Source organism: Stylophora pistillata, chromosome 1 (genome assembly GCF_964205215.1).
Source record: "Stylophora pistillata chromosome 1, jaStyPist1.2, whole genome shotgun sequence".
Taxonomy (NCBI): Eukaryota; Metazoa; Cnidaria; class Anthozoa; order Scleractinia; family Pocilloporidae; genus Stylophora; species Stylophora pistillata.
The window spans coordinates 13089106-13114579 of record NC_142519.1 but is presented as its reverse complement, the minus strand read 5'-3'; the positions used below and the strand labels follow the sequence as shown (position 1 = coordinate 13114579).

The 25474-nt window shown below is 39.2% G+C and overlaps 1 protein-coding gene across 1 annotated transcript; it reads right to left on the bottom strand.

The window, feature by feature from the left end:
- Positions 1–911: 911 nt before the first annotated feature.
- On the bottom strand, positions 912–25465 carry LOC111343579 (nuclear pore complex protein Nup205). Its single transcript, XM_088737979.1, has 34 exons — positions 25377–25465; positions 25172–25308; positions 23517–23886; positions 22165–22512; positions 21522–21793; positions 21068–21130; positions 20517–20633; positions 19767–19916; positions 18505–18727; positions 18032–18165; positions 17556–17738; positions 17087–17140; positions 16133–16342; positions 15713–15895; positions 15264–15321; positions 14644–14842; positions 13230–13350; positions 12362–12458; positions 11828–11998; positions 10270–11036; positions 9864–10055; positions 9063–9384; positions 8022–8158; positions 7469–7633; positions 6683–7009; positions 5952–6212; positions 5593–5731; positions 5195–5278; positions 4531–4700; positions 3536–3662; positions 3065–3199; positions 2505–2599; positions 2315–2380; positions 912–1688 (listed from the first exon to the last, which is right to left on the bottom strand). Exons 1-34 carry the CDS (start codon positions 25393–25395, stop codon positions 1575–1577), a joined length of 6210 nt encoding a protein of 2069 aa, XP_088594105.1. The 5' UTR covers positions 25396–25465; the 3' UTR covers positions 912–1574.
- Positions 25466–25474: the final 9 nt, after the last annotated feature.

The following is a 25474-nucleotide window of genomic DNA, read 5'->3' as shown; positions in this document are numbered from 1 at the left end:
CACGTCAACGGTGAGTCACAAATGAGCCTAGGTCTTCCCAGGAAGACTTCCTTATGGAGCGCGCCTTCGTGTTTAAGAAACCACGACGACGACGCCAAGGAAGACTTCGATTAAAAAATGAATCTCTACTCTTAGTTAGAATTTCAAAAATGGTTGCACGAGCTTACTGTCTCATACAGCGCCACAACTCAACTTCAGCATGACGTATAAAGTAGCCGTTGAGTTCCAAATGGAACTTAGAATAATTTGCCGTCGCGGTTTCAGTTCGCAGACGACGCAAATTTTGGCGATTTCACGTTGTTGTTTTGCATAGGACGGCTAAGAAATGTACAAAGTTTCAGAACGCACGTGCTGATCTATTGTTCTGCCAATTAGATCTCTTATTTTTCCACGTCCTCATTGCCGTCGCCGTCATGGTTTCTAAAGGTCCCCGACGCGTGTTAATGATGACCTCAAAGTTGGAAGCAACAAGCTACTCTAACCAGTTTTTATAGGAAAATTCCACTCACATCACCAAAAATAGTGTCATAAACTGCATGTGGAAGAGTTTGAAACAGGCTCCAGAGAAGGAAAACTGATCCATATTGCGTTGAAGTTATTTGCGTCGGGTAGAGCATGAAGAAATTCTTTTCGCGACAAACTCGGATCCTGTCGCTTTATGACTTTTCCCCCCTATTTTCATGTTTCTAGATGTTTCATTTGATATCCAAGGGGTATCCAAATTACGAAAACAAATCAAGGTCAAACAACTGGACACCGACTTTACTCTCTAAGGATTTGAAATATCCAAGGGATATCCAAATTACGAAAACAAATCAAGGTCAAACAACTGGACACCGACTTTACTCTCTAAGGATTTGAAAACTACGACACAGAACAAGCAGGGTTGGCCAAATGCGAAAGAAAACGGAGACTGTAAAGGAAAGCTTTATTTACGCCTTTATTCCTCGCTATTTTAAATAGTACGTCAAAACTATGTGATTATATACAGAGGTACAAACTTTTTGCCAGTTATAATTCAAAGAAAGATCTGACATAAAAAAAAAGCAGTTCTAAATTCATACAAAAGTTCACTATCGGACCAGGACTACTCCTCCTAGCTGCAAAAAGGGTTTGATAGGGAATGGAGAAGAAAGAAGGCACTCCTGTAGTTCGAACGAAACGTTACCTGTATACCCGGCGAGAGTCAATTTTTGATGTGAGCCAAGCGCACTGCTTCGGATCATACTGATCGCACTTCGCGTTTGAATTTACTTCCCCCTCCACATCCCACCTGTAAAAATCCGTTTAAGTTGGCTTAACCACACACTAAAACGTCAAACGTGCATTCTGGGTTGTCACGTCATGTCGTCGTAAGAGTCTGCAAATCCGCAAAGGATTAACAGTTTTGGGCTAACACTGCTCTTAGTGGTACATGACTTGAACGACTATTCTATTTCTGCTCAAAAGTCACCCATACAACCGACAAAAACAGTTCTTAACCGATTGCAAAGTCCAGGAAAATGCCTTTGACAAGTAAGCGATGAACAATGGGGGAATGAATAAGTTGGCAGACACTTTGTTTCGATGTCTTCTTAACGTGATCCGCTGGTCATCTCGTAGCGTGAAGGCGTTCTCTGAAGGAGTCCTTTGATACGTCGGACGAGAACTTGGATAAATCCAAACCGCGTTCTTCCTTTTCCGTACGTCTAAAAAGCAACAACAACAACAAAGAAAAAACAAAAACAAAAAACAAAACAAAACAAAACAAAAAAACAAAACAGAGAAAAACAAAAGAACAGAATAAATCACAGGATTATAGATTGCAAAAACACTCCTTTGTGATGGAGTGCATTGGTGAGACATAAGTGGCAGTCCAGAGCACTAACGTCGATGACTGCAAATGATGCTCGGACATCCTGAAGAGAAATTACCATGAGATTCAGCAAAAGAATTGCTCTCAGCTAAATGTTTCTTGTCTAATCTGGTTTATTAACTGGCTATCTCTATGAAGTTTTTTACGTTAGATAAGTCACCAGTCTATGTAGTGTAAACTTGTTGCCCAAAAAAACGACGAAATCCACTGCTAGTATAAGTAATTCAAAATAACTATGAACTCGACATATCTGGGGTTCTTCAGAATGAACTGTACATATTAGCTCACGCATTTCCTCTTTCACTTGCAGATCGTTATGTTTTCTACAACGAGACCAAGAAAGGAGGCAGTTTTTACCTTAACAGGGCGTCCAGCCACAAATCACTCTCAGAAAATAGGGAAGACAGTAGTAAAAAAAAAAAAAAAAAAAAGGAGAAAAAGGAATTCCCAACTACGTACCTGTTCAATCTCAACGAGTTTCTTCAAAAATGTCTCTGTAAGGGCACTAGCTGCCTCTCTCTTGAGCTGCAATACACAAGAAAATTATAACTAACATAAAAAAGGGGCGAAGAAAGGGGAGGGGTTGAGAAAGCCAGAGAAACGACCAACGAATGAAAGAACGAGTAAAAGTGGTCGAATAAATACTCACAGCGTCGATGTCCTCTCGTGTCACACTTTCTCCCGATCCCATTGCTTCTGAAGCAGGATTTGATGTTGATGAAGCTCCCGTAAGTGACTGTCTCTCTGTAGAAAAAAAAATCAATGCCCTTGTTGCATGATGGTTGATGGGAGGTTACAAAAAAAGAAAAAGAAAAACAAATAAAAACAATTATCTAAATATTTAACACCATATATGTTAGTGTCCTCAACGGCCCCTCTTTAGCTTTGTGAAACAACACTCTGTCTTTGCAGCAGAGTATGCGTGAGGCAACCAAATAATTGCCACGAAAAAGACTGAGAATAAACTGTCACTTAATTTGTAATCAGTAATGTAATTTATTCATTCATTCATTCATTTTTTTTTTCACTCAAAGTAACGCTCGCAATGTACCAATTTGCACCAAAGTCTACAAGCCCTTTACGAATTAATGAAACAAGGTGTTGAATCTAAACTGTTAAGACACATATATCGAGTGAGCGCCTGCTATGCGCTCGTTGTCACAAGACACCACAATCAGGACGAAAATGATAACCACAAAACAACAGTACCTTGCAATCGTCTCATTTGACTGCTGATCAGCGGCGGTCCAGCGAGCATGCGTCGTTCTTCATCCGACGGGATGCAGTGCAAAAAGTAGAAATCGAAGTGACGCCAGAGAATAAATAAACAATTCTCAATAATGTCTGTTGAGCAAATTAAGAGGAAACGTTCGTTTTCTTAAAAGTGCATGACATTCTGAAGCGGGTTAGGAGCGAAGCAAGCTTTGTTAGTTACACGAACTTAGCTTCATAATTCAATTTGTAAGATTGTCCCAAATGAATCGGGAAAGCATAGCTTCGATTTCCACCAAGCCTGAAGTTTTTTAAAAACTTCTTTCTCTGCAATTCCACCTTTAATTACCAGAGGTTATTATTTTGTGGTGTTTGATTTGGTGGTAGCTGGAGAGCAAGGCACTCGCATTTAGAGAGGATTTCCCTTCAAACGGGCCTCCAAAACGTTTGCAGGGCATCAAAGGATACACAACTGAGCGGATATCTCCTGCGTCTTGCCCTGTACAATCTGAGCGAGATATTTCTGTGCCAGTTGGTGTCTTTGCTGTGTGGATAATCTCTCTTGAACAGCTCCGCCGTGTTGAGCTTGGTTTAACTATAGGATTGGAGAACATAAAACCCACAGTTATTCACTCTGGCACATTTTTGGGTTGAAAGCATTAAAGAGGGTCACAATGTGGTTAACCATTAACCGTAAAACAGCCAAAACATTGAGCCGTTGGGCGTAAAAACTGCCAAATTTTAACCATTAGTCGTGAAAAAATTAACCATATATATATATATTTTTTTTAATGGTGACCATAATGAACTGATGAAAAGATTTCAACCGTTAGCCGAAAAATTGACCAAAATTTTAACCATAAGCCATAAATGCTATCACCCAATTGAGACTCTTATCAAAGCGTGGAAAACGATGATCAAACCTTGTGTATCCCAAAAGTTGTGTATCCTTTCTTAAAGCCCACATGGCTTAGCGGTAGTGAATGTAAATATTGTGATTGTAAATATTGTGATTGTAAATATTGTGATTGTAAATATTGTGATTGTAAATATTGTGATTGTAAATATTGTTATTGTTAATTTGTTAATATTGCAAAGTTTTGTTGATAGCTCTTGTCTATGATCTTCCATCCTGTTTTTAGTTATTTAATAGATCTACTTATTATTTGTATTCTTACAGAAATTATGTTTTTTTTCTAATTGTACATACACGTCCACGTTTTAACGAGAACTTCTGTACTCCTAGATGTCACGTGTTTAAATAAAGGATTGATTGATCGATTGATTGATTGAAACCTGACTATCACCTGGCTACACATTCAAAGTAAGAAAAGAATCTGTTAGAGTTAAGTAATTGGCGAAGAGCAGGAATAACTTATAATTTTCACACATACATCAACAGAGATATCCGAAGATTCTTAGTTTTTCTGACCACTAGCTATAATTGAAATCAGAAATCAAACCTCTCGTAGTTCTTCAGTTGTCAGGTCGGTCACATTTTGCAGCTTCACACGCGTCTGTGACAACAACTCAGCCGCCTGAAACACCTGATCGCAACACTTTTTCATAAAAGTCACAGGCAGACCAAGGCTGACCTGACGGCGGGGAGGCGCCACGGTTGACGAACGAATGGCTAGGGGAAATACAAATGATTAAAAGAAAAAAAAAACCAACGAAAAGAAAACCAAACAACTAACTGAAAGTAACTCTTTTAGTTCCTCCTCAACGGTTTGAAATTCCTCACACAATCGCGAAACTTGATGATTTCCTTACAGTGCAAATCTAAGTGACAGTAGATCGCACACAAGCTGTTTCTAATCTACTTTCTCGGTAAATCGACTCAAATGTTTGGTTAGTACCACCCTTAAAGTCGAGCGAGGTCGGTTTGCTCACGTTAAAAAGAATGTGACATCTGAACTAAAGGCCGACTCTTAAGTCTCCAAAGTCTGAGTTGGTCACGTAACACTCTTCCCCTGAGGCTAAACGACAGTTGAAAAAGGAGGCTACAGAACCTCCAAAATAAAAAAAAAAATGTATTGAAAAGGAGATTTACGTTCTATATCACTATCGTCGGAATGGAATTCCAGATATGCTATGGGCGTGACTTAATGTTGTTACTCTCCATACCTTCTCTAGTAAGGCGAGAATCGCGAGATAAAGAATCTGTCAAACTCGGTGAAAACAGCACATGACAATGGGAGGGAACTGGACCTGGAGAAAAAGAGCACTTTGTTTACAGGCCCTACATCACATATGGAGTATAAATCCATGAATACCGTCAGATACTGTCAGAACCCGCACAGATTGCTAGGGGTGATAGTTATAGTAAGGGCAATGGATAACAACCTCAAGTATAAAATAACCAGTAACTTTTTGCCAACTCAGTCCGTCACGCGAGAGGAAAGAAAGCGTCCGCACGTAGGAATAATCAGTCTACGCGAAGTCGACACGGGGGTGAGATCACATTCCCACATGTATAATCAAGTAGTGGAAATAAAATTCATTTCAAAAAGTAAAATTCGTACCAGCTGACTCCATGACTGTTCTACAGTAACCAATAACATTTGAGCAGATTCTTTGCAATTTTTCGAGAGTTTCCATGGCGACAACACTGTACTTAGAGCCAGGTTCCTCGCCGTTTTTCTCCATCATAGATTTGACGATCTGCAGATGTCGTGAAACGGTTAGAATACTCCTTAAATCAACACAAACACTACAAATCCCAGCGATAATTAGTCTCCGCTACTGCTGGCTAATTACGTTAAACAACCCTTGAACAGATAGGAAAAAGAAAGAAGACAGAAGGATCGTTCATAAAACACGAAAACAATTATAAGAATCATGATCAACTTCGCTCAGTAACAAGAGAACTACAGCATTTTACCTTCTCCCAGCTATCGCTTGAACAATATCTCGGCAGCAAACCAATCATAAGGCGTTCGATCCTTGCTAGGGGTCCTCTAAGTTGGATTTGCTCTTGACCAAGGTCCTCGTCAGTAGTGAGGGCAGCCTCAGTGAGTGCCATGTTGCACACGATTCCTGTAGCGAGGCCGAGTTCCTTTAATGACCCGGATGATTGAACAGGCAGTCTGTCTTGAAGAATGCTGACAAATACGTCCACATGTGACACAACAAAGTGTAAAACCTGCAGAAAAATAAACCGCTTAATTTTGCATCAGATATGAACCCAAATACAACTTCTATCACGTCTTCCAGTTATAGAGGCAAACAATGGGGAAAAATATTTTATGCAAGCTGCTGTAACTTTGACGCAAACAACTAGCGTATAATGCATACCAGCCATGCATTCTGTCTTATGGCGAAGAAGCAACTGAACAGCCCGAGTTTTCTTCAGAGGAAGGCTTACAAGATGCCAGATGCACTTAGAAGAGAAGAGAACTGTTTAAAATACAGAAGCTCATTCATGGTGTTACTATTCATAAAAATCGATTTGTACATGATTAGTTTGGAACGTGAAAAGCACATGGTCTGAGATGATGAATGAAAAATGGAGATGTAGCAATCATGAAAAGATCAAGGGTCGAAACCATAAAACATCAATTACCCAATCGATATTTTGCGTTTCTAATTAAAAGGTTTATATCCCTACTTTACCTTAGAAGCTACTTCTTTGTGATTATGTGACCCCAAGGATGTCAGCATTGCCAGTGATACTTTTAAAGCAGGGATCAATAACTGTCTGTATCTCTCTAACACTGTGGGCACAAATGATTCATGAAGGACAGCGCTCGTATCCTGATCATGAGTGTACACGTCACTGGACATAAGCCTTTGAGCGATGTCATGTTCGGGTCTGTGATCCAAAAAGGCACATTCTGCCAGGCGTGATAAGAGTCCCGCTTGAAGAAGGACCCTAGCGCCTTCCGTAGACTGTGCCACACGGGTTAGTAGAGCCATCTTGGACTCGTAGATGTACAAAGCCTGATTTGATATTAAGAGAGTAAAAGTTATGGAAAGACGCCTGGTTGTTCACTGTGATGAGAGTATTAAAACTCATCATTATTTGTTCGTCTAAGATTCAGTCAATTCTGATGCAGAAAGGCACGTTTCATTGGTCAAGTTCCCCAGGGGATGAGGAAGACTGATTAAGCGCTAACTTACTAACTTACAATACTAAGGTGCAACTATTAGGTCTTCCACAGTTTTGAACAACGAAACTCCGCCAGTCCTAGTCGCTGAAAACCAACAAATCCCCACAGAATATCGAAACAAGTAGTCCTCGCTGTCTGAGAGAGCTTAAGTGGATCATAACAGTATGAAGTGCTGCATGGATAGCGATTGCACCCTGAGACAGATTTCGAGTAACCATAAGCATTACCATTATACAGACGCACAGAAGCTCAAATATGAGCTGAACTGATTCTATTGGGGGAGCATTACCTTGAGGGGCTCTGGTGAAGGGTCCAACATTGATAGCAACATATGGTCCTCGTGTGCTAAAGCGTCCACCATGTGCTTGAGGTAGCCTTTAAGGTTGAGATAATTTAACCAACGATGTTGCCAGTCAACGGCAATTATTGTATCAAGGAGGGAAAACGCTAACATCTGAAACGACAGCAACAGCAAAGATGATCTCAGTAAAAGGAATGGAAAGAGACGGCCAGGAAATCTTACACTACAAAGCTTCTAGATTATTTTCTTTCCGCCTTAGAAGTTCTAACTGTTGTAATAACCCGCCCCGCATAACTTAAGCCCGTGGCTCTGGTTGGTGATCGTAAACACTTTTCACTGAGTGGCTTGGCAAGGATGAGACAAAATGAAAGAACTACTAACTACAATGTCACTGCTTCATCCTGTTTTCAAACAATTAAAAATGCTAATGTCTGCTGAGGTATTTTGGTTGATGCTTAAGTGTGCGTCTCAAAAAGCGCTTGAGCTTGAATCCCCTGAATTTTTAAGAATATAAAAAGTGCAATTTTTACAGTATACTTACCCGACCCACATCGTGTCCATCGCAAGAATCTCTACAGACTGTGTCCATAAATGGTTCACCATAACTAGACAAAACCGGGAGAATACTGGTGTCCCACGGCTGCCCCGGATATAACGATAATACGTTTTCCATGACACCTGAAATAGTCAATTATTTAGTGTTAAGTGTATATGAAAACGTAATGAACAACTACAATACTGCTCGAACTTCTGCAAGTATGACATCTAGTTAAGATGCGAAAAGAAAAATCTTGTACTCTTCACTCCAATATCCTACCTATCTTAAAATAAATGTCAATCGAGCTTAATACTAAACACCAGAGTGGAGGCTAATACCGGTGGATATTTACAGAGCAGAGAAGCTTCGAAGTAAATATCTACCACTTTCAAAGACATTGTGAACTGTTTTAGTATAAACCGCGCAGAAACCAAAAAATAAGTTCATTTCTGTGAATAGTTCTATGCACAAAAACGGTGGGAAATTAAACTCTTGATGAACGATTTTGTCTTCGGCTGCTCGGAAGGGAATAGTACTTGTTAATCACATCCGAATCAGCCAATAAGCGCGCGCGAAAAGCACTCTTCACCTGTGTGGTTTACACTGACAGTGCTTGACAACAACTGACATCCTCAAAATCAACCCAACAGCGGCCGAAGCTGGAAGAAAGTGTTACGATTGGTGGAGACGCCTCACATCCATCAAAAGCAAGCATTAGCATTGTAACCTTACCATGCAGATGAATAGTGCTTTTCACGCACACTGATTGGCTAGCTTTGATGTGATTAACGACTACTATTAACCTCAGCGCGGCCGAGAAGACGAATCGCGCATCAAGGGGTTCAATTCTTCGTTACGTTGACAAAAATATATTTATATTTTGGTTCTAGTATCAAAACACAATAATATCACTTCAGTGTCGGTGGAACTGGTGGATAGTTACCTCCACTTTGGTAAATAAAATTGAATTGTTTATAAACGTCAACTTTAAGACAGTTGAGTCATGAAGAGAAGAGCACAAGTTACCTGAGTGAGGTAACTAACCTCGTTCTTTGGTCGGTTCGGACTCTGGCGCGGTCTGCATAAAGTACAACAGAGCGGCGTACAGGTTTGCCCTGACCCGCTGCAATCCTCCTCCACACCGCAAGACTGTCTCTATCAGGCCCTTCAAGATGGCTACAGATGGACCAACAGCAAGAGAGTTCACAGCTTGAGGACGGACAGGTATGCCTGCTCTGGCGCTGTCTACACCAGGTGTGGATAAGGGGGCAGTAGGAATGGTACACTGACGTAAATGCGCCAGTAGAGTCAAGATAACCCCTGATACTGGTGATGTAAGTTCTGGGAGCGTATTCTCGTCTGCAATCTAAGTCCATCAATTAAAAGGTTTCAGATTCATTTCAATGAGGTGCTGGTTAATAAAACAGACATTAAGCTGAAAGACAAATGATAATTAATTGCTACAAATATAGTCCCTGACAGATATCATCTGTCAGTCCTTACAAAAGTACTTTAGAGGATTTCTTTATAATTTCTTACAACTTAAGGTCTTGTAAAACCGTCGAGTAATATTATAACATACCGTATTTCCTCCTTAAACAGAAGGGATACAAGGAAAACCTTTACCGTTACACTTTTATTTAAAACTTTTAAACTTCAACTAAAGCGGAAACAGTTCAGAATTATAGTTTCTTTTCCATTCCATTCATTTCTATCTCCAAGTGCTTAGTAAGTTCCTTTCTGTGCTTTATATTCTCTTTAATTTTTATCCTATTGCTGCGCTAACTTTATAGGAGCCCCCCTCGATTAAGTGCCAATCCTTTTAGGCGTAGAAGGAGTACATACCTTGGAGAGTAAATCCTGTAGTACCTCAGATATAACGGTCTGCCTTGTATCTTTTGGTAAGATATCAGCAGAACACGAGGCCAGAGTCACTTCTGTAACCCGTCTCCAAGCTTCAAATCCCTCCTTCTTGATGTGCAAACTCTCTCGTACCATGTTCCGCACCACGACATTGTGAAGAATGTCTTTAACCTCCTTTTTTTCAATACAGACACAGCTACAATTAGTACAATCCAAAACAACAAAAGATAAAGAGGAGGCACAGCTCAACCCATGGCGCCTCCATGATCAAAACTACGGAATTAAAAGAAGTGAACTTAACAAATAAACTAAAAAACTGCTCCGTAAAAAGTTTCCAAAACGTAAAACTGAGTATGTAGACAAAACCCCTTGAAAATACAACAATAACCTGTAACAAGAAGTTTCTCTGTCCAGCTGTAGCAGTCCCCTGTACCCCACTGATCTCACTTATCAGTAGTTTATGAAGAACAGGAACATTACAGAATGTCACACCACTATCTTCTGCCTTCTGCTCACAGGAGGCAATGGCCTTCTCAGTGACAGCCACATCAAAATAATTCAACTGTAAGAGTGGAGGCACATCCTGACAGAACTCTACGGATTCGAGGATGGTTAAGAGCTTCCGCCTGGTCTGTGTCTGTCCTATGCCAGGATAAACAGCATTGCTGGTGTCAGCTGCACTGAAATCATCCTCCAACCTCCTTGGAACTAACTCTGGTGAATGCGTCTTACCCATCAGGGTCTGAGCTGATGGCTCACCCACCAAGAGCATCAGGAGCCTCTGGGCATGTGATCTTTGTCGTCCTTGAGCTGTCATTCTCAGTTCAATGGCAGCAGTCTTCAGAAGCCATGACTGTTGACTGATGATGGTAAGTATTACAGCAGGAGGCTGCCCTTCGCCCATATTCATATTTGCAAGATTCAGAAAGGGTAAATGTTGAAGGTGCCGGTACAGGAAATCATGGCTTGTTCTCAGGTAGCGCAGTGTCGGGGTTGCGGTATCTTTATTGGCACACAAATTGTATACAAGCTGATATGCAAGCTCGGTGAATTTTGGAGTGTCTTTAACACATAAAGGACCATGATGTGTATCCACCCCTTTGTTCAGAATGTCTAGTATTGCGTGGAGACAGGTCTTTGAAGCACCCAGAACACCTGTACCAGAATAAATACATTGTAGAAATAACATGAAATAAATCGAATTTTTTACCAGTGGATGATATGTGACGAATTGATCCTCGCTTGGCACCTATTTTTGGTGGAGGTTTAAATTCGAAAAATGCTAAGCCGGTTGAAAGTTTTTAAATTTGTTTTGTCATTAATTATTATATTCTGACCCAGTAAAGCAAACCATTTTCTTTCAATGCAATAGCTTAGTCTCAAAATAAACCAATATAAGCCAGGGAACTAAGGACCGCTTGACCTTGATTTGATTTTTTTTTTTTATAGAAAATGATTATTTCATAGATTGTCTGCTGAGCAAGTTAAAATTAGTAAAAAAAAAAAAAATTGCCCAATACACGCTCACCTGTGCAGCATATGTACATGTCTATGGCAGAGTGGCATGCGTGAGAACATGCCTCCCCCTTTCGTTTACACAGGTGCCTCAGAGCCTAGGGGGGCGCATTCTCACGCATGCCACTCCGGCGCCACGGCTGACAACGAACAGAGTGATGCAAAATCAAATTTATTAGATTCTTCTGTTCTATCGTAGCTAAAAACTCATTTGCCGTTTGCGGGTTACTCTGAAACTCTGAACGCACCTTTTACCCTCTAAGAACGTAGACGTAAGATCAGTTTGGTGTCTGACAGCAACTGATGGATCACATATGCTCGTAATCGCCAGTTTTCTAGAACTTATATAGTGCCTACCGCAAATTAGTATTCGGAGCCTGTCCAGGCAAGATCAACTTTCAACCCTTACGGCGTTTTAGATTTACACTTACCAGGATCCTGAAGATTGGTCTTGGACACAGGTTTTCTGAGCTCAAAGCCCATCAAAAAGTGAGCCAGATTGGGTGGAGGGTGTTGGAGAGAATGAAGAACCAGTCTCAGTATATTTTGCCTCACAGCGTTTCGAATTTGTGATATTCCAAACGAGCTCTCATCAACGAATTCTACAAAAGAATAAAAGGATTACAAATGTTCAACAGCACAGTTCTGGAGAGTTCCTTGGGGAAAAAAAAACACGATAGCATATGTCCAGCTAAAGAGTAAAAAGTAGAGAAGTCATAAGAATTTATTTCCAGCATCGGTTCTCTAAGTTGACTAAGAATCTGGAAATGTCGGGGCACAGCTCAAATTTTGCATTCACAACATTAAAATGAACCATTTGTAACATTTGAATACTTCATTTAAGGGAGCTGAAACTATAACATGCCGGTCCTTAAAAGCTCGCTCAAAGGGCCAAATAATGCAACTTTTGATTGCGCTCTTCTAACGCGACATAGAAAAAGTTAATTCAAAGAATCAGTTATTACCATTTCTCAGTTCTTGCTCATCTTTTCCGAGATTTTCTTCAGGTTCATTGATTTCTAACTGATCAACAAATCCAATAAGTATTTTCTGAGCGGCAACCTAGAAGACAACAAAACAGAAAGTAATAAACCCCAAATAAGAAAACCGTAAATTTGTACAGAAGGCTGAAATAACCAGTCATCCACTGAATGCTTGTGAAGAAAACATTTTTTGCTTCAATCATTGGACAGTGAAAAGTAAAACAATTTAGTATCGATACAGCAATCAGTAAAAAATTGAACCCAAAAGGAACAGTCGATCGTACAGTCTACTAGTCCAGGTGGGTGTGGTCCTGTAAAGGACTAAAGTCGATGACAGTGATTTTTTATTACAGTTTTAATAACCTGAGTTAGTCATCATCTGTGCCGAAGGAGGAGTTACCTATAAATCGAGCGCTTAAGTATAGTTTGAGTCGTGAAAACCGATTATGAGAGCCCCGGAAGGGAACATATATTCGACTCAGGGTCTAGACGTACAGATTGTCAACCGTGAGGTTCGTACTTCCTAGAGCCACATAATCCTCAGTCCAGCCCAAGATACGTGTAATTTTTTTACTATTATGATTTTTCTCGACGGAGCAGGGAACTCAAAATTAATCGAAAACGCTACTTAACTGTTTTCTTTTATATTCAATTACACAAACAAAAAACATTTGATACCTGCGGCAGAGGTGCGGAAGCCCGCACGGCCCCATCCGAATGAACACAAAAGTAAGTCAACCCGCCTGGATTTCTACACATTTGTTTTCAGGTTTTACATGAGCGGGGCTGTTGGGGTCATATAACTGTTGAAGTTTTCTTTGTTATTTCAGAAAAACTGAGCTTGTCGTACCTGATCAGTAGTAAGGAGATTCACAAAATGCCTCTGAACGGTTATTGACTGGCAGACCAGACACAAAATCTTAACAACAGATAGGTTGAGTTCAGCTCCAGTGTGAAGATGAGAAACAAATCTGCGATAACGACAAAAAGTTTCATCAGCTATGACAGCCTAATCAATTACATATTATTACTACATAAATTGTTTTTTCAATGAAAGGACAAAAGCATTTAAAATGAGAAAAACTTGTTGAAAGTGTTCTTTGTGTCAGAGCGCCTGGCCATTTTTATGTGACCCAACATCAATTCCAAAATAACCAAAGTAAAGCACGCGCTCCGATTGGTCAATTCAGGATCTACCATTTGCCCATGGGTGTGCGCTGCTGACGTAGGCAAGTACAAAGACTTGTTTCCACGCGCTTGTTTTTTCTGGTAACGTAACATTTCAGTTTTAAATAAAAGGTAACTCTCTTGCTTAAATGTATCAATGTTATGTTATAAAACAAATGGTAAACACCACAGCGTACACTTGGAGATTTGCTAAGCACTCAAGAAGCTAGAGTCGCTCTCAGCTATCGCCTCACGCGACTCTTACGCTTCTTTCGTGCTTAGCAACTTCCCACATCCATAACTCAATAGTGTAGCTGTGACTTTTACCATTCATTAAATTGTGTACGTTGTGTTTACCATTTTGTTAACTACACATAGTTCCGATCCCTCCAGGAAGAATTACACGATTTTTTCCTGATTTTCCAGTTACCCTGTGCCAGCACTTTTTCCCGATACAAGAATCTTCCATTATCACAGCGTGTATGCATCAACAAATCACTATAATTATCTCCATCCTCTTCCTAGGGCACGTCTTCTTTTTGCGAAAGTAACTTCATCCAAGAGTTGCAAATAATTTAAGAGATAGGTTCTGAAAGCTTACAATTTACAACGTTCCCCGCGTAATTACAGCCACAATATATCTTGTTTTAAGAGAAGAATTGGCGAGTTAGAGATATGAACGACAAATTACTTTGTGACGTTCCAGAAATGTTATGATCTGAAACCAATCAAAAGTTATGAACAAACAGTGACAAAGTGGGAACCTTGTTTGCATTCCTCACCACCAAAGCTATCATTCTAATCATTAGACAGTTACTATACTGTTCCAGGACTAAAAAAGGGGAAAACAAAGTACTCATATCAGTATAATTTGGATATATCAACAAAGTTGAAATGGTAAATTGGCCACCGTAATTGGCCAACGTAACGCTCCGACGAAGGGCTAACGCTCGAAACGTCACCTTTTGTAATCGTTACGGTGGCCAATTTACCATTTCAACTTCGTTGGTATATCCAAATTATTTCGTTACCCCTACCGACGCAGCCCCAAACAGTTTCTTTAAAAACTATCAGCCTTTACTCATATCAGTACTCACTTCATGATTTTAAGCAGGTAGTCTGGGGAGCCTGACTGTGGATTAACACTGAGCAGCAGTTCCTCTAAAGGGGAGATCATCACTGTTGATTGTTGTGGTACACTGCGATACAAGTCCACAAACTCCTCTTGTTTCTCCAATGCAACTTCAATCATTCTCAGGCAAAGCAATGCTGCTTTTTCCAGATGTTCTCTTCCCTCTAAAACAGTTTCAAAAATTCACTCTAAAGATGAACCTCATAAATTTCAACCCACCATTAAACTATCGGATGCCAGTTGCATGATGGACAGAAAGCACAAAACCAGGAATACAAGTTTAAAACTTAACTGTGACTTCTCTTGTGTGAAAAATGCAATTTTGGTCTAAGGTCTAAGGAAGTTAAATATTTTGAAGCAGTTTTGTTCAAGCAAAACTGAAGAAAACAAAAGCTAAACTGTAAACCTCTCTAAAGAACTATTAAATCAAATAATTTATCTTAATAATAAAAAAAAGTACTTTAGCTCTGGGATAGTTTATTGGTAATCATGTTGTAAAACCTCTTTGCTCACCCTTCACCACTAATGCACAAGCATAACAATCCACATCAAATCATCTAATGAATATTTTGTGTACCTACACACCTGATGTGATGGAGAGATATTCAAGCGAAGATGAAGCATTATCAATAACATTGAGCAACTGACAAAATAAAAACAAATGCAATGTTAATCATATCAATCATGACTTGGCATGGAAGTTTGACCTTGGAACAACTTAGAAAGTAAAACCTTTGTTTAGGCCAACTGTCTTACAACTGTATTATATACCAAAAAGTGGAGCACAAATTATGGATTGTTAAAAAAAACAACAACAACAAATCCTGAACTGCATAAGGGATGGTTAAATATGTTAATTTGATATCAGAATAATCACATGAAATCATGGTTCATAAATTTTAAAAGTACAAGTAATACAGAGATAGTGATGGTGGGAATATACATAGTAATGATAATAAAAATAAGAATAAGAATAAATAAAGCTGGGTAAAATTTTATTTCAATAAAGTTACAAAACATTAAAAAAAACTGACCATTTTTAACATTGGTGTGTCATTTAACATGTAAGTCATGAGAATTAATCCAGGAGGTTTGGGAACTTTCATCTGCTCTCCTCCCTGAATTTCAACAAACTTGTCCACAAAATCATCTGGTTTCGGACTGTAACCTTCCAGTAACTTGAAGAGGATCTGTAGAACAGCACTGGCAACTTTCCACTGTCGACACAAAAGTAAAACACCAATGACCATAGTAAGGAAAATGTAACCCTGAGGACTCACAGAAGCAATAAAAATGCAGTATCTCCATACAATTTAACTGCAGTATCCAGCAAGTTTTGAAGTTTTGAATTTAATTGTAGTTTTGGGGCACACTAACTTTTGACAAAGTCAATTTGTACTAACAGTAATATTTAATTCCCTCAAAAAAAAAAAAAAAAAAAAAAAAAGCACCACCTTTTCATGAGGATCTTGATATCCTCTTGAATTGAACTTTAGAAACACCTCATCTCGTAGGAATGCCAGGTATGGTTCAAACCCAGGCACCCTGTAGCCTGCTCCCAAGTTGACTGGGAGGGGAATATCTGTAAGATTAGTCAGCAGCTTCAGGAATGCTCTGGTCTCAGGGTATGTCTCACTGCGAGCTTCAAGCTCATTCAATTCCACCTGAAAAATACAAAGAAATTAACAATACTTTCAATAACAATATCACATTTTGTAATTTTTCTACAGAGTTTGATTGTCATGGCAGAAAGATACAAACATAAATTAGTGCACAACAATGCAAAACTTACTTGAAGTTACTGTAGTAAGTCATAGGACCAAAAGTGTTAAGGCAGGGCTCAACACTAACGGTACCCAACTAGCCAAAGACTAGTAGAAATTCAGTTTTGGTTAGTGGTTTTCCATTTCCACCACCCAGTTTGGCTGGTAAACAAATTGAAATTGTTGTAACATCTAAGTTGTCCCTAGCCACTTGGCTAGTAAGTCGAAAAGTTAATGTTGATCCCTGGGAGGTTAAGAAGTATAAATCATTTTATTACACGACTTGGGCAGTCAAAGGGCCAATAACTAAAATCAACCAATCAAAATGCTCTATTGCTGGTCAATATTCTCTCCGTATTGGACCGGGCACTGTCCCAAATGGTCCCGAATGATACCACACTTGTGTCCCTTTGAACCTCAGTTGTATAATAAATCTCTTATTAACCAAGCTTGCTTGGGACCGCACTGGAAGAATATCGGCCCTTGGTCTTTTTTGCACGGACCTCACTACGCTTGGTCCGTACTGTCAAGACCTCGGGCTGATATTCTCCCAGTATGGCCCTTGCGCTTGGTTAATAAGATATAAGTATTCAGAAATATCCCACTGTCACATCAATACCTATCATCATGGTAGTAACTACTCACCTGTATTCCACCTTGCTGTGCAGCCTGCCCAGGTGTTCTGACTGTCTGCAATGTCTAAGGTAAAAGAAGAGTTAACATTATTTTGATACTACCAGTACTAATAAATAGATAGAAACATAGAAACATCCTAACCATAATTTAGTTATTTCAATGGATGGATAAAGAGAGTTGTTTTTCATTTTGACTTGAGTTTGGAACAAATCAAATTTTGCAGTTTGAGAGCTAGCTAGCAAGCAAGGTTACTGAGATGCACAGCCACATCAGATCCGCCTGTGTGCTTCTTGATAACTGAGAGGTGATAATAAATTATGAAGTAATTCTACAGATAGAGGGCAAATTTTCAGTGAAGCTTGTTTACTGATAGCTCTATGTATATGTACAATTTGTCAACCTTATTCAACTTGCAATTATTGCAGACTTTTCAAAAACTTACACACAACTCATAAAGATGCACAATGCCTGGCCCTACCTGTGATAATTCCAGGGTATGCCACAAAGAGGAAGCAATTTCTGGAGACTTGGCAAAAGCTGCAAGTGTCGAGAGAATCTGTGCCTTAAGCCTAAGAGGCACAGGGCAACCAAGCAGGCCGAAAAGGGATGCGATGGGAAGCCAAGCTTGGCTTTCACACATTGTAAGACGGGCTTTTTCATCCTATAAACATTTAAGAACAGTCAGTGGTAATCGCATCCGATTAAAAAGCTCTCTAAGTCTTCTAAGATTTCAATGAACTGTAGATCAACAGCAATTTTACTGTTGCCATCCACCTTGCACACCTCTTGAAGAATGTGTGTGATATCTTCAAAGATTCAAAGGTACCATTCCAGTGTGGTATTTGACAGATTTCTTGTTTCTGCTTCTAGATGTTAATAGGAGAACTAACAATACTAACAGTAAAGGTGACCAGACTTTTGGCAAGTTCTTACAATCTATCTCTTCAAAATCACCTGATCAGCAACTCTCTCTGTGAGTTTTAACACTGCCTCCAGCCCTTCTAATTCCTCAGGTGTTATGTTACGATTTGCCAGGTGTGGTCTATGGACCTGGCCTGTTTCTCGCGCCAAGCCACCATACATCATCACTAAGAGACATGGACATGAACATAAATATTAACAAAAAATTGCACTACAAGAAACCAATCAGGGTAATATAAAAGAAACAGGCCATGAATTGGAAATGCCTAGCTTATATATTGTGTAAATTGCATTGTGTACCAAAAATAATTATGCACATCATCCCATACATCTATTACACTAGTCTATAGCCATTAATTAACATTAACACAAAATTACCCTCCAAAAACCAGGCTGTGTTTTTTCAATCAAGATTTGGTTTGAACATGAAACAATAATGATGCCTGTGTTGGGTCTGTACTGATGAAAAGAGAGAGGAGAAAAATCATCAGAAATAGAAGTATCACCTGTGTTTGCACCATCTTGTCTTAGATCCATAAAATACTGTTTGATGGAAGCAAAGAAGTGATCCCAAGAGAGAGGACCATTAGCTGTAGACTTGAGCAAGTTGAAGCAGTGATGAGCAGCTTGAGGGCTGTTTGAGAGGCCACACAGCATTTCAATGTATGGAACAAATAGTGGAGCAGGCAGTAGATCTCCAGCCAGCCGCACAAATTTGTAGAGGCTGACCTGAAAAAAAAAAACAACAAATTATTGAAATTAGGGATGTAAGAAAGAACTAAGCATACATTGTACAATTGGTCAAAGATTTCTGCAGAGCAACTCTTCCATGTCTTTTGTCAATATTTGTTCACTTTTTTTATTTGTTATTTGTTGGTAAAGTTACACTTGCATCCTTGATTTAAGGATTTGTGAATTATAAAATTTACTTGACAATAAGTGCTGCACCATTAAAGAAGCAGACAGCAAAGCCACCCCTGCTATCTTTAGGAGGCACCAGAGAAATTTAAATCCAACTTGGGCCTTGAATTAATTGATGCATGCTTTGTCTGGGAATTTGCCCTGATAGTAAGCACCAACAGAAACTTAAAATTTCTTTATCCTGCAAGATTAGTATATAACAGGGTTGAACACTAACTGTAGCCAACTAGCCAGACTAGTACAGGGTTCGTACACTTTTGACCTGATAAAATTCCATCACTTTCCATGACTTTTTCCATGACCTTTTAAAAGATTCCATGACCTGTTTGCAAACAATCTCACAATGATTGCTTCTGTTTATTTTTAATGAAATTAAAACTGATTTTTGGACTCGTCAGTTAACTTTTCAACCTTTGGTCTTATTGCCTTTCACTCATAGAGAGCATATTGATTTTCCATGACTTTCCATGACCCACACCTAAATTTCATGACTTTCCAGGCCTGGAAAATGAAATTTTAAAATTCCATGACTTTCCAGCTTTTCCATGACCTGTACGAACACTGTAGTAGAAATTCAGTTTTGGTTTGGCTTGTGGTTTCCAATTTTAACAAGTCAGTTTGGCTAGTAAACAAACTGACATTGTACTAACATCTAAGTTTTCACTAGCCACTGGGCTAGTTAGTTAAAAAGTTAGTGTAGAGCCCTGTATAAATCATAAGTGTGGTACATAGCAACAAAACTTCCTATAGTTGTAATGACTTCCTGAGAAGATTAAATAAATAATTTAAAATAATGCAATTTAAGCTTTGGGTGCTGGCAAATAAATGCAATGCATTGTTTCCTTACTTGCTTCTGAGATGCACGTGGTCTGAAAGTTGGTGAAATTCTTGATGAGTTGTAAGGTGAAAAGGGAGTGAAAGAGCCTGGGTCCAAGGGACACCAAAAATCTACAGCAAGTTCAAGACCAAGTGAATTATTCTCATATAGCTCTCCAATCTGTGGACGAAATACATTATTTCAAAAACATTAAAGAACTTGTGTACAGAGGTACAGTGTCAAAGGTATTCCGAAAAGTTATCCAGGGTTCCACACTAAGGGTCACCAAGTAACTGTTCTGGCTGCAGACTAGTAGAAATCCAGTTTTGGCTGGTGGTTTTCAATTTCCACTGGCCAATTTGGGTAGTAAACAAACTGAAATTGTTGTAACATCTAAGTTGTCACTAGCTACTTGGCTAGTAAGTTGAAAAGTTACTGTTGAGCCCTGTTATCTATAAATAATAAGATTAGTCAGGACACTCGAATACTGAAAAATTAGCTACATAAATAAAGTTGATATAGGTGTATTACAAACCATGTTCAAAGTCACAAAGGCTGAATTCTGCCAATTTTTTAAATGCGCAAACCAAGACAAAGTGGGGGTTTACAAAAACTAAAAACTAAGAAACAAGAAAGGCTTGAATAAAAATTTACCTTTTGGGATTTGACAGGGAACATGTTATAAGTTTGAGCCAACTTATTCTAAGTAAAGGATAGCACTGTACTGATTGACAACATTTGAGTTTCTATGACTAGAGTTATGTGTAAGTGGGCTCCTACCATTCTCATCAAATCTTCAAAGTGTCTTGGCAAGTCAGCAGGGGGCTCCACACCATCCTGCAAGTGTGCCTGGAGAATACGTGCTGCTTCATCACCATGGTTGCGCAGTTCTTTAACCTGGGATTAAAAAAAAAAAAACAATTGGTTAACTGGATTTGAAACTTACATACTTAAAAGTACAGTGTGCATGCAGTAGAACCCTGCTGACTCAAACTCAATCAGTGCTAACTCAAGCAGATTCAAGGGATTCCCATGGATTTCATGATTATTAACAGGATGACAAAAGTTCAACACCAACTCCAATAACTCAAACCCCCCTTGTTAACTCAAACTGTTTTGCCATTTTGTGTTTCCCCAGGGAGTTGGCGTTAGCCAGGCTCTACTGTATAATTCATCAGATGCTTTGGTGTGTTACATCAAGGGGCATTTAAAGGAGTCATGCTGTATACTGAAAACATCCTAGAAAGGGTCAAAATGTCAACAAAGTTTTTACTGAACTATTAATATTAAATCTCAAACTAAAAATTTTAAAGTAAATAATATTAAAATACCTTTAAAGGCATCTTGACAATAAATCCAGTAACAAGTGAGTGTAATCGTTGGACAAAATACTCCTGCAGAGAACCAAGTCATATTGTTAGCACCAAAGCACAGATCAATGCTGTACTTAGAGTTAGCAAAGGTTCCTCAACACTCATGGCTCAATGACCTGGAAGTGTTTAAATCTACTGCTGAGAACTAGTCAGATCTTCAACACAACTTGTCTATGGGACAAGGACAGCTCTGAAAACTGAAAAACAAAAGTTACAATGTTTTGAAGTAAATGAGATTATTGCTTTAGACTTTTACTCACAGAAATGTGAAGCCTTTAGATTCGTTACATTACAGTGATCAGAATGATATTACATCCAATACACGCGCCAAGTACGTAACACCCTTTTCACTTTCATCTTATGTACACATTCCATATAATGCTCAAAGAGAAACTATAACATACAACTGTACCTCCTGATGAAAATTGGTGGCTCGTACCACACAGTATCGAAGGAAACTCAAAACATTTTCTTCCACTGCCAGATCCAACACTCCTTCGTCTTCCTCCAGTACCTCTACTGCTCCAACAATATTAGGCCACTGGCTACAGGTTCGTAGTACCAAGGCCCAAGCAAAACGAACACATGCACGCATCCCTTGATTTTCCCATGTTTCCTGCCCCATAATTTCCTGATGAAAGTCTGGAATGAAGCTGTGGTCCGTCAACAAAGGAAACATTTCCTCTGTAAGAAAAAAAGAAAAGAACAAACACCGTAAACCAACATGGTTACAAGAGAATTAACAAAGCCACAGTGGTTTAAGGTGGTCTGTATTCTTATCAACAACAATATTCATCATCACAAGGGTCAAAGTGTTGTGGACTCATGAGGCACAGCCAAAGCCTAATTATTTCAAGTTTATCATTTCCACTCCAAAACAATCTCTATCTTCCTTTTGTGTCATTTACCTTTAGTTACAAAATTATTATTTCAGGTTTTTATTCCGTTCATAATTCAAGCTCATGCTCTTAAATGACATGAGTGATTCAAAATATCATGATACACATTTAGCTTCTTACAAAGGTTATGTTACAAGACATAATCATTGAGCACACCTTGGAAAGACCCCTGCATCTCTGCTGCTTCATCAAGAGGATCAACATTTAAACAGTACAACATAGCCATTAACAGAGTAAGAGAAACACTGTCGAGTGAGCCATTAGCATCTATAGAGGGGCATTTCTTGAGAAAAGACAACAGTTGTAGACTGTCACTCCTTGGGAGTGGTGATTGGCAAGCAAAGCAAAAGAGACATTCCGCCAGGAGCTGTCTCTGATCTGTGATAAAGTCAATGAGTTGCTGTTTGTGGCGTTCATCACCTATGGCTTGTCCTCTTTCCAGCTTGTCAAGTTCATTTTGAACATCAAGTTGCTCAAGTTGTTGAAAAATTATCTTTACCAATCCTGAAATGACAATCAAGTACAGTATACTTAATAGCAAGATTCCTGTTGCCAACCATCTTTTTCAAAAATAGTGTAGATTACGTGATGCCACGTGTCTTGTAACAGAAAGTTAAAAGATTCCATATTGCCATGCCTCTGTTCAGTAAGGTTTCACATCAAAATGTGGTTAAAACAAAAGGGCACACAAGCCACAGCCCTGTGTGTCCCTTCAGATGTGGTCAAATGTGGTTAAAACAAAAGGGCTCACAAGTGACAGCCCTGTGTGTCCCTTCAGATGTGGTCAAATGTGGTTAAAACAAAAGGGCTCACAAGCCACAGCCCTGTGTGTCCCTTCAGATGTTCTTACCGCATGCTGATGTCACCTGTGGTGTATTACTGATCACACATACATGTATGGCCACTTACCATTAATAGTTCAACATAATAAAGAAGCAGAATTGTGGTAATGATTATGTGATAGATATGTCTGTCCTCCAAAAGATCAGGGCCTAGTTGTTCAAAGGCCAATTAGCTCTAACACAGGGTTAAATTTTAATCCAGGTTTCTAAATTATTTTCTCTAATCAAAAGCCATTTTAGGATAATTTTCCTAGTTCTTTTTAGGACATTCAATCATCAAATTGTAGACAAATGGAATTAAGCTGAATTTTCTTTCAGAGCTTTCAGATCTGAAATCAAATTTCACACTAACCCTGGGTTATCTTAACACAGCTTTGAACAACCCGGCCCAGAAAATTAATATGAAACAATAAAAATCAGGGCTCAACAGAAAACCACTAGCCAAAACTGAATTTGTACTAGTCTGTGGCTAGTTGGCTACTGTTAGTGTAAAGCCCTGAAAATGGGTGAATAGTTTGGCTTCTGTTGTAACAAGTGTTGGCCTATCAATAGTTATCAATATACCATTCTTCTCTTAACAGTTTTTTTAGATAAACAGCACTGTAGTGTTGAACTTAATATGAAACCAATATGTTGCCAAACCCAGCTCTGTGTATAACCTATTACCTTCTTCCAAAAGCTCGTTACTGAATTTGGTTACTAGCTGTGACATTTCTTCGTAGAGACCCAACGTCCATGTTATTCCCTCTCGGGACTGTATCATTGTTCTCAAAGCACTAATCAAACATCTCCGCCCATCATGATACAAAAGTACTGCCACCAAACCTCTGGTGAGACCAGGAAAGTTAGGTTGCTGCTGTTCACCAGCAAGAAGCAACTCCACACACACAAATTCATTCAGTTCAAGAATGTCACTAAGAATGAGGGTCTCCTGCACAAACCGCTCGGGAAGCTTCTGTTTCTCTGTATAGCCAGCAAGTTGAAGACCAGTAGTTGGGGCTCTCTTCAATTGCTCTCGGTGGTCAGAATTTTTTGCCTACAAGTTAAAGGAAAGAAAAGGAGGTTCATTTTGACATTAAGCACTACAAATTAAGTAATTGTGGGAATCTCTAAATAAGGCTCAACTCAACTTCAATTTTGTTTGCTTGTTTGTTTATTTGTTTTTGGTGGGGGGGAAGGGTGAAAGGGGACTCAGGGCTGTGGTCTAGCAGCACCTGGTGACCCCTGGTGCCTTAATTTTGCTCTTGGAAGACTTAGGAATCTTAGTTTTTTCATAGGAAGCCTAAGGTGGACACCCTGGATTTCACAGTTTCAGAGCAGAGGGCTCCATTCAACTTTTTTTTTTTGAGCACAGCCTTGGGACTTACTGTAAGTTTAGTATTTATAGATTCTCCCTCAGGTTTCAATTTTACATCCTTAACTTATCACTTTGAGAATGCAGTCAGAGTAAGAGTGAATTGAGGCAAGGAATGTCAGAAATTTAAGACAACAAGAAGTTTCCACGACATGTTGTCAAGTGTTACAATTCAGGTACATGTAAGACTTACAGTACATCTGAACAGGGGTTTAGGTAGTAATGTGCCAGTGAAAACATAGCATTAACATCCCTGTCCTGGCAACCCACAAGCATTTGATGGCCCTTTCCTTGCCAGGGAGGGGAGGGGGACCAGAAACATCAAGTCTTTCCAGAAAATACGAGTGTTATCTTCTACTAGGGAGGAGTTAAAAGATAAAGAATTCACTTTCACGGGCATCTACAGGGTCAAGGTTTAAACCCTGAGTGGTAAAATGAAATGAGTAGAAAGCCAATTACTGATCTTGCCTTTTACAAAAAAATTGACCATCAAATCTGGCACTTGGGTGGAGTATTTAAACAGTACTTTGGCCCCAGAAGATGCAGGAATTTGAATGAACCAATCTTCAAAACTCAAAATGCCCAGGGGTAGGGGTGCCCGGCGAGAGGATGTTGAAACTTTGAATTGATTGATGCATAACTTTGTAGTAACTTAAATTTAAGCTGCCTGAGCTGCTGAGCAAAGTCATGCTTAACAACTAAGATCTTCAAATATAGTTGATAACCCTCATTTCTAGTTTCTATCCTTTTTCTTGAAGTTCTATGAACTTTTTATACCCAGTATCGTCCTACGAGTCGTGATCTGACTTTAATTCGAACGAAAGTCAGATCAGACCGAAAACGAGGAGCTTTAACAAAAACCCAACGACAGTTTATGGATCAACTTTTCAGATTATTTTGGTAGAGCGCATTATATAGTCGCAACGATATGTGAAAGAAAAAAATCATGATCAGTAATTTGACGTACCGGATTTTTGAGCAAAGTAGTAAAATCTGGTTTGAATTTCCTCAAGGCAACCTCGAGTTCATGAAAATCTTCTGAAGTTTTCTTGTATAAAGCTCGTTCTACCGTCGCTTGAAGCTCCTTGTACGGCCTCCATGTTCCTAAATAAGTGAGTAAAGGCATTTAACCACAACGTTCCAAAATGATTACAACACAAATTCAATTTTACCTCCCCTTGTGGCCGCCATTTTGTTAAAGCGCGCAAAGCGTGTATGCTCAGTAACCGAGCTTGACCGTTACTTGCTGAAAAACTGAGTTCTAGCTAAG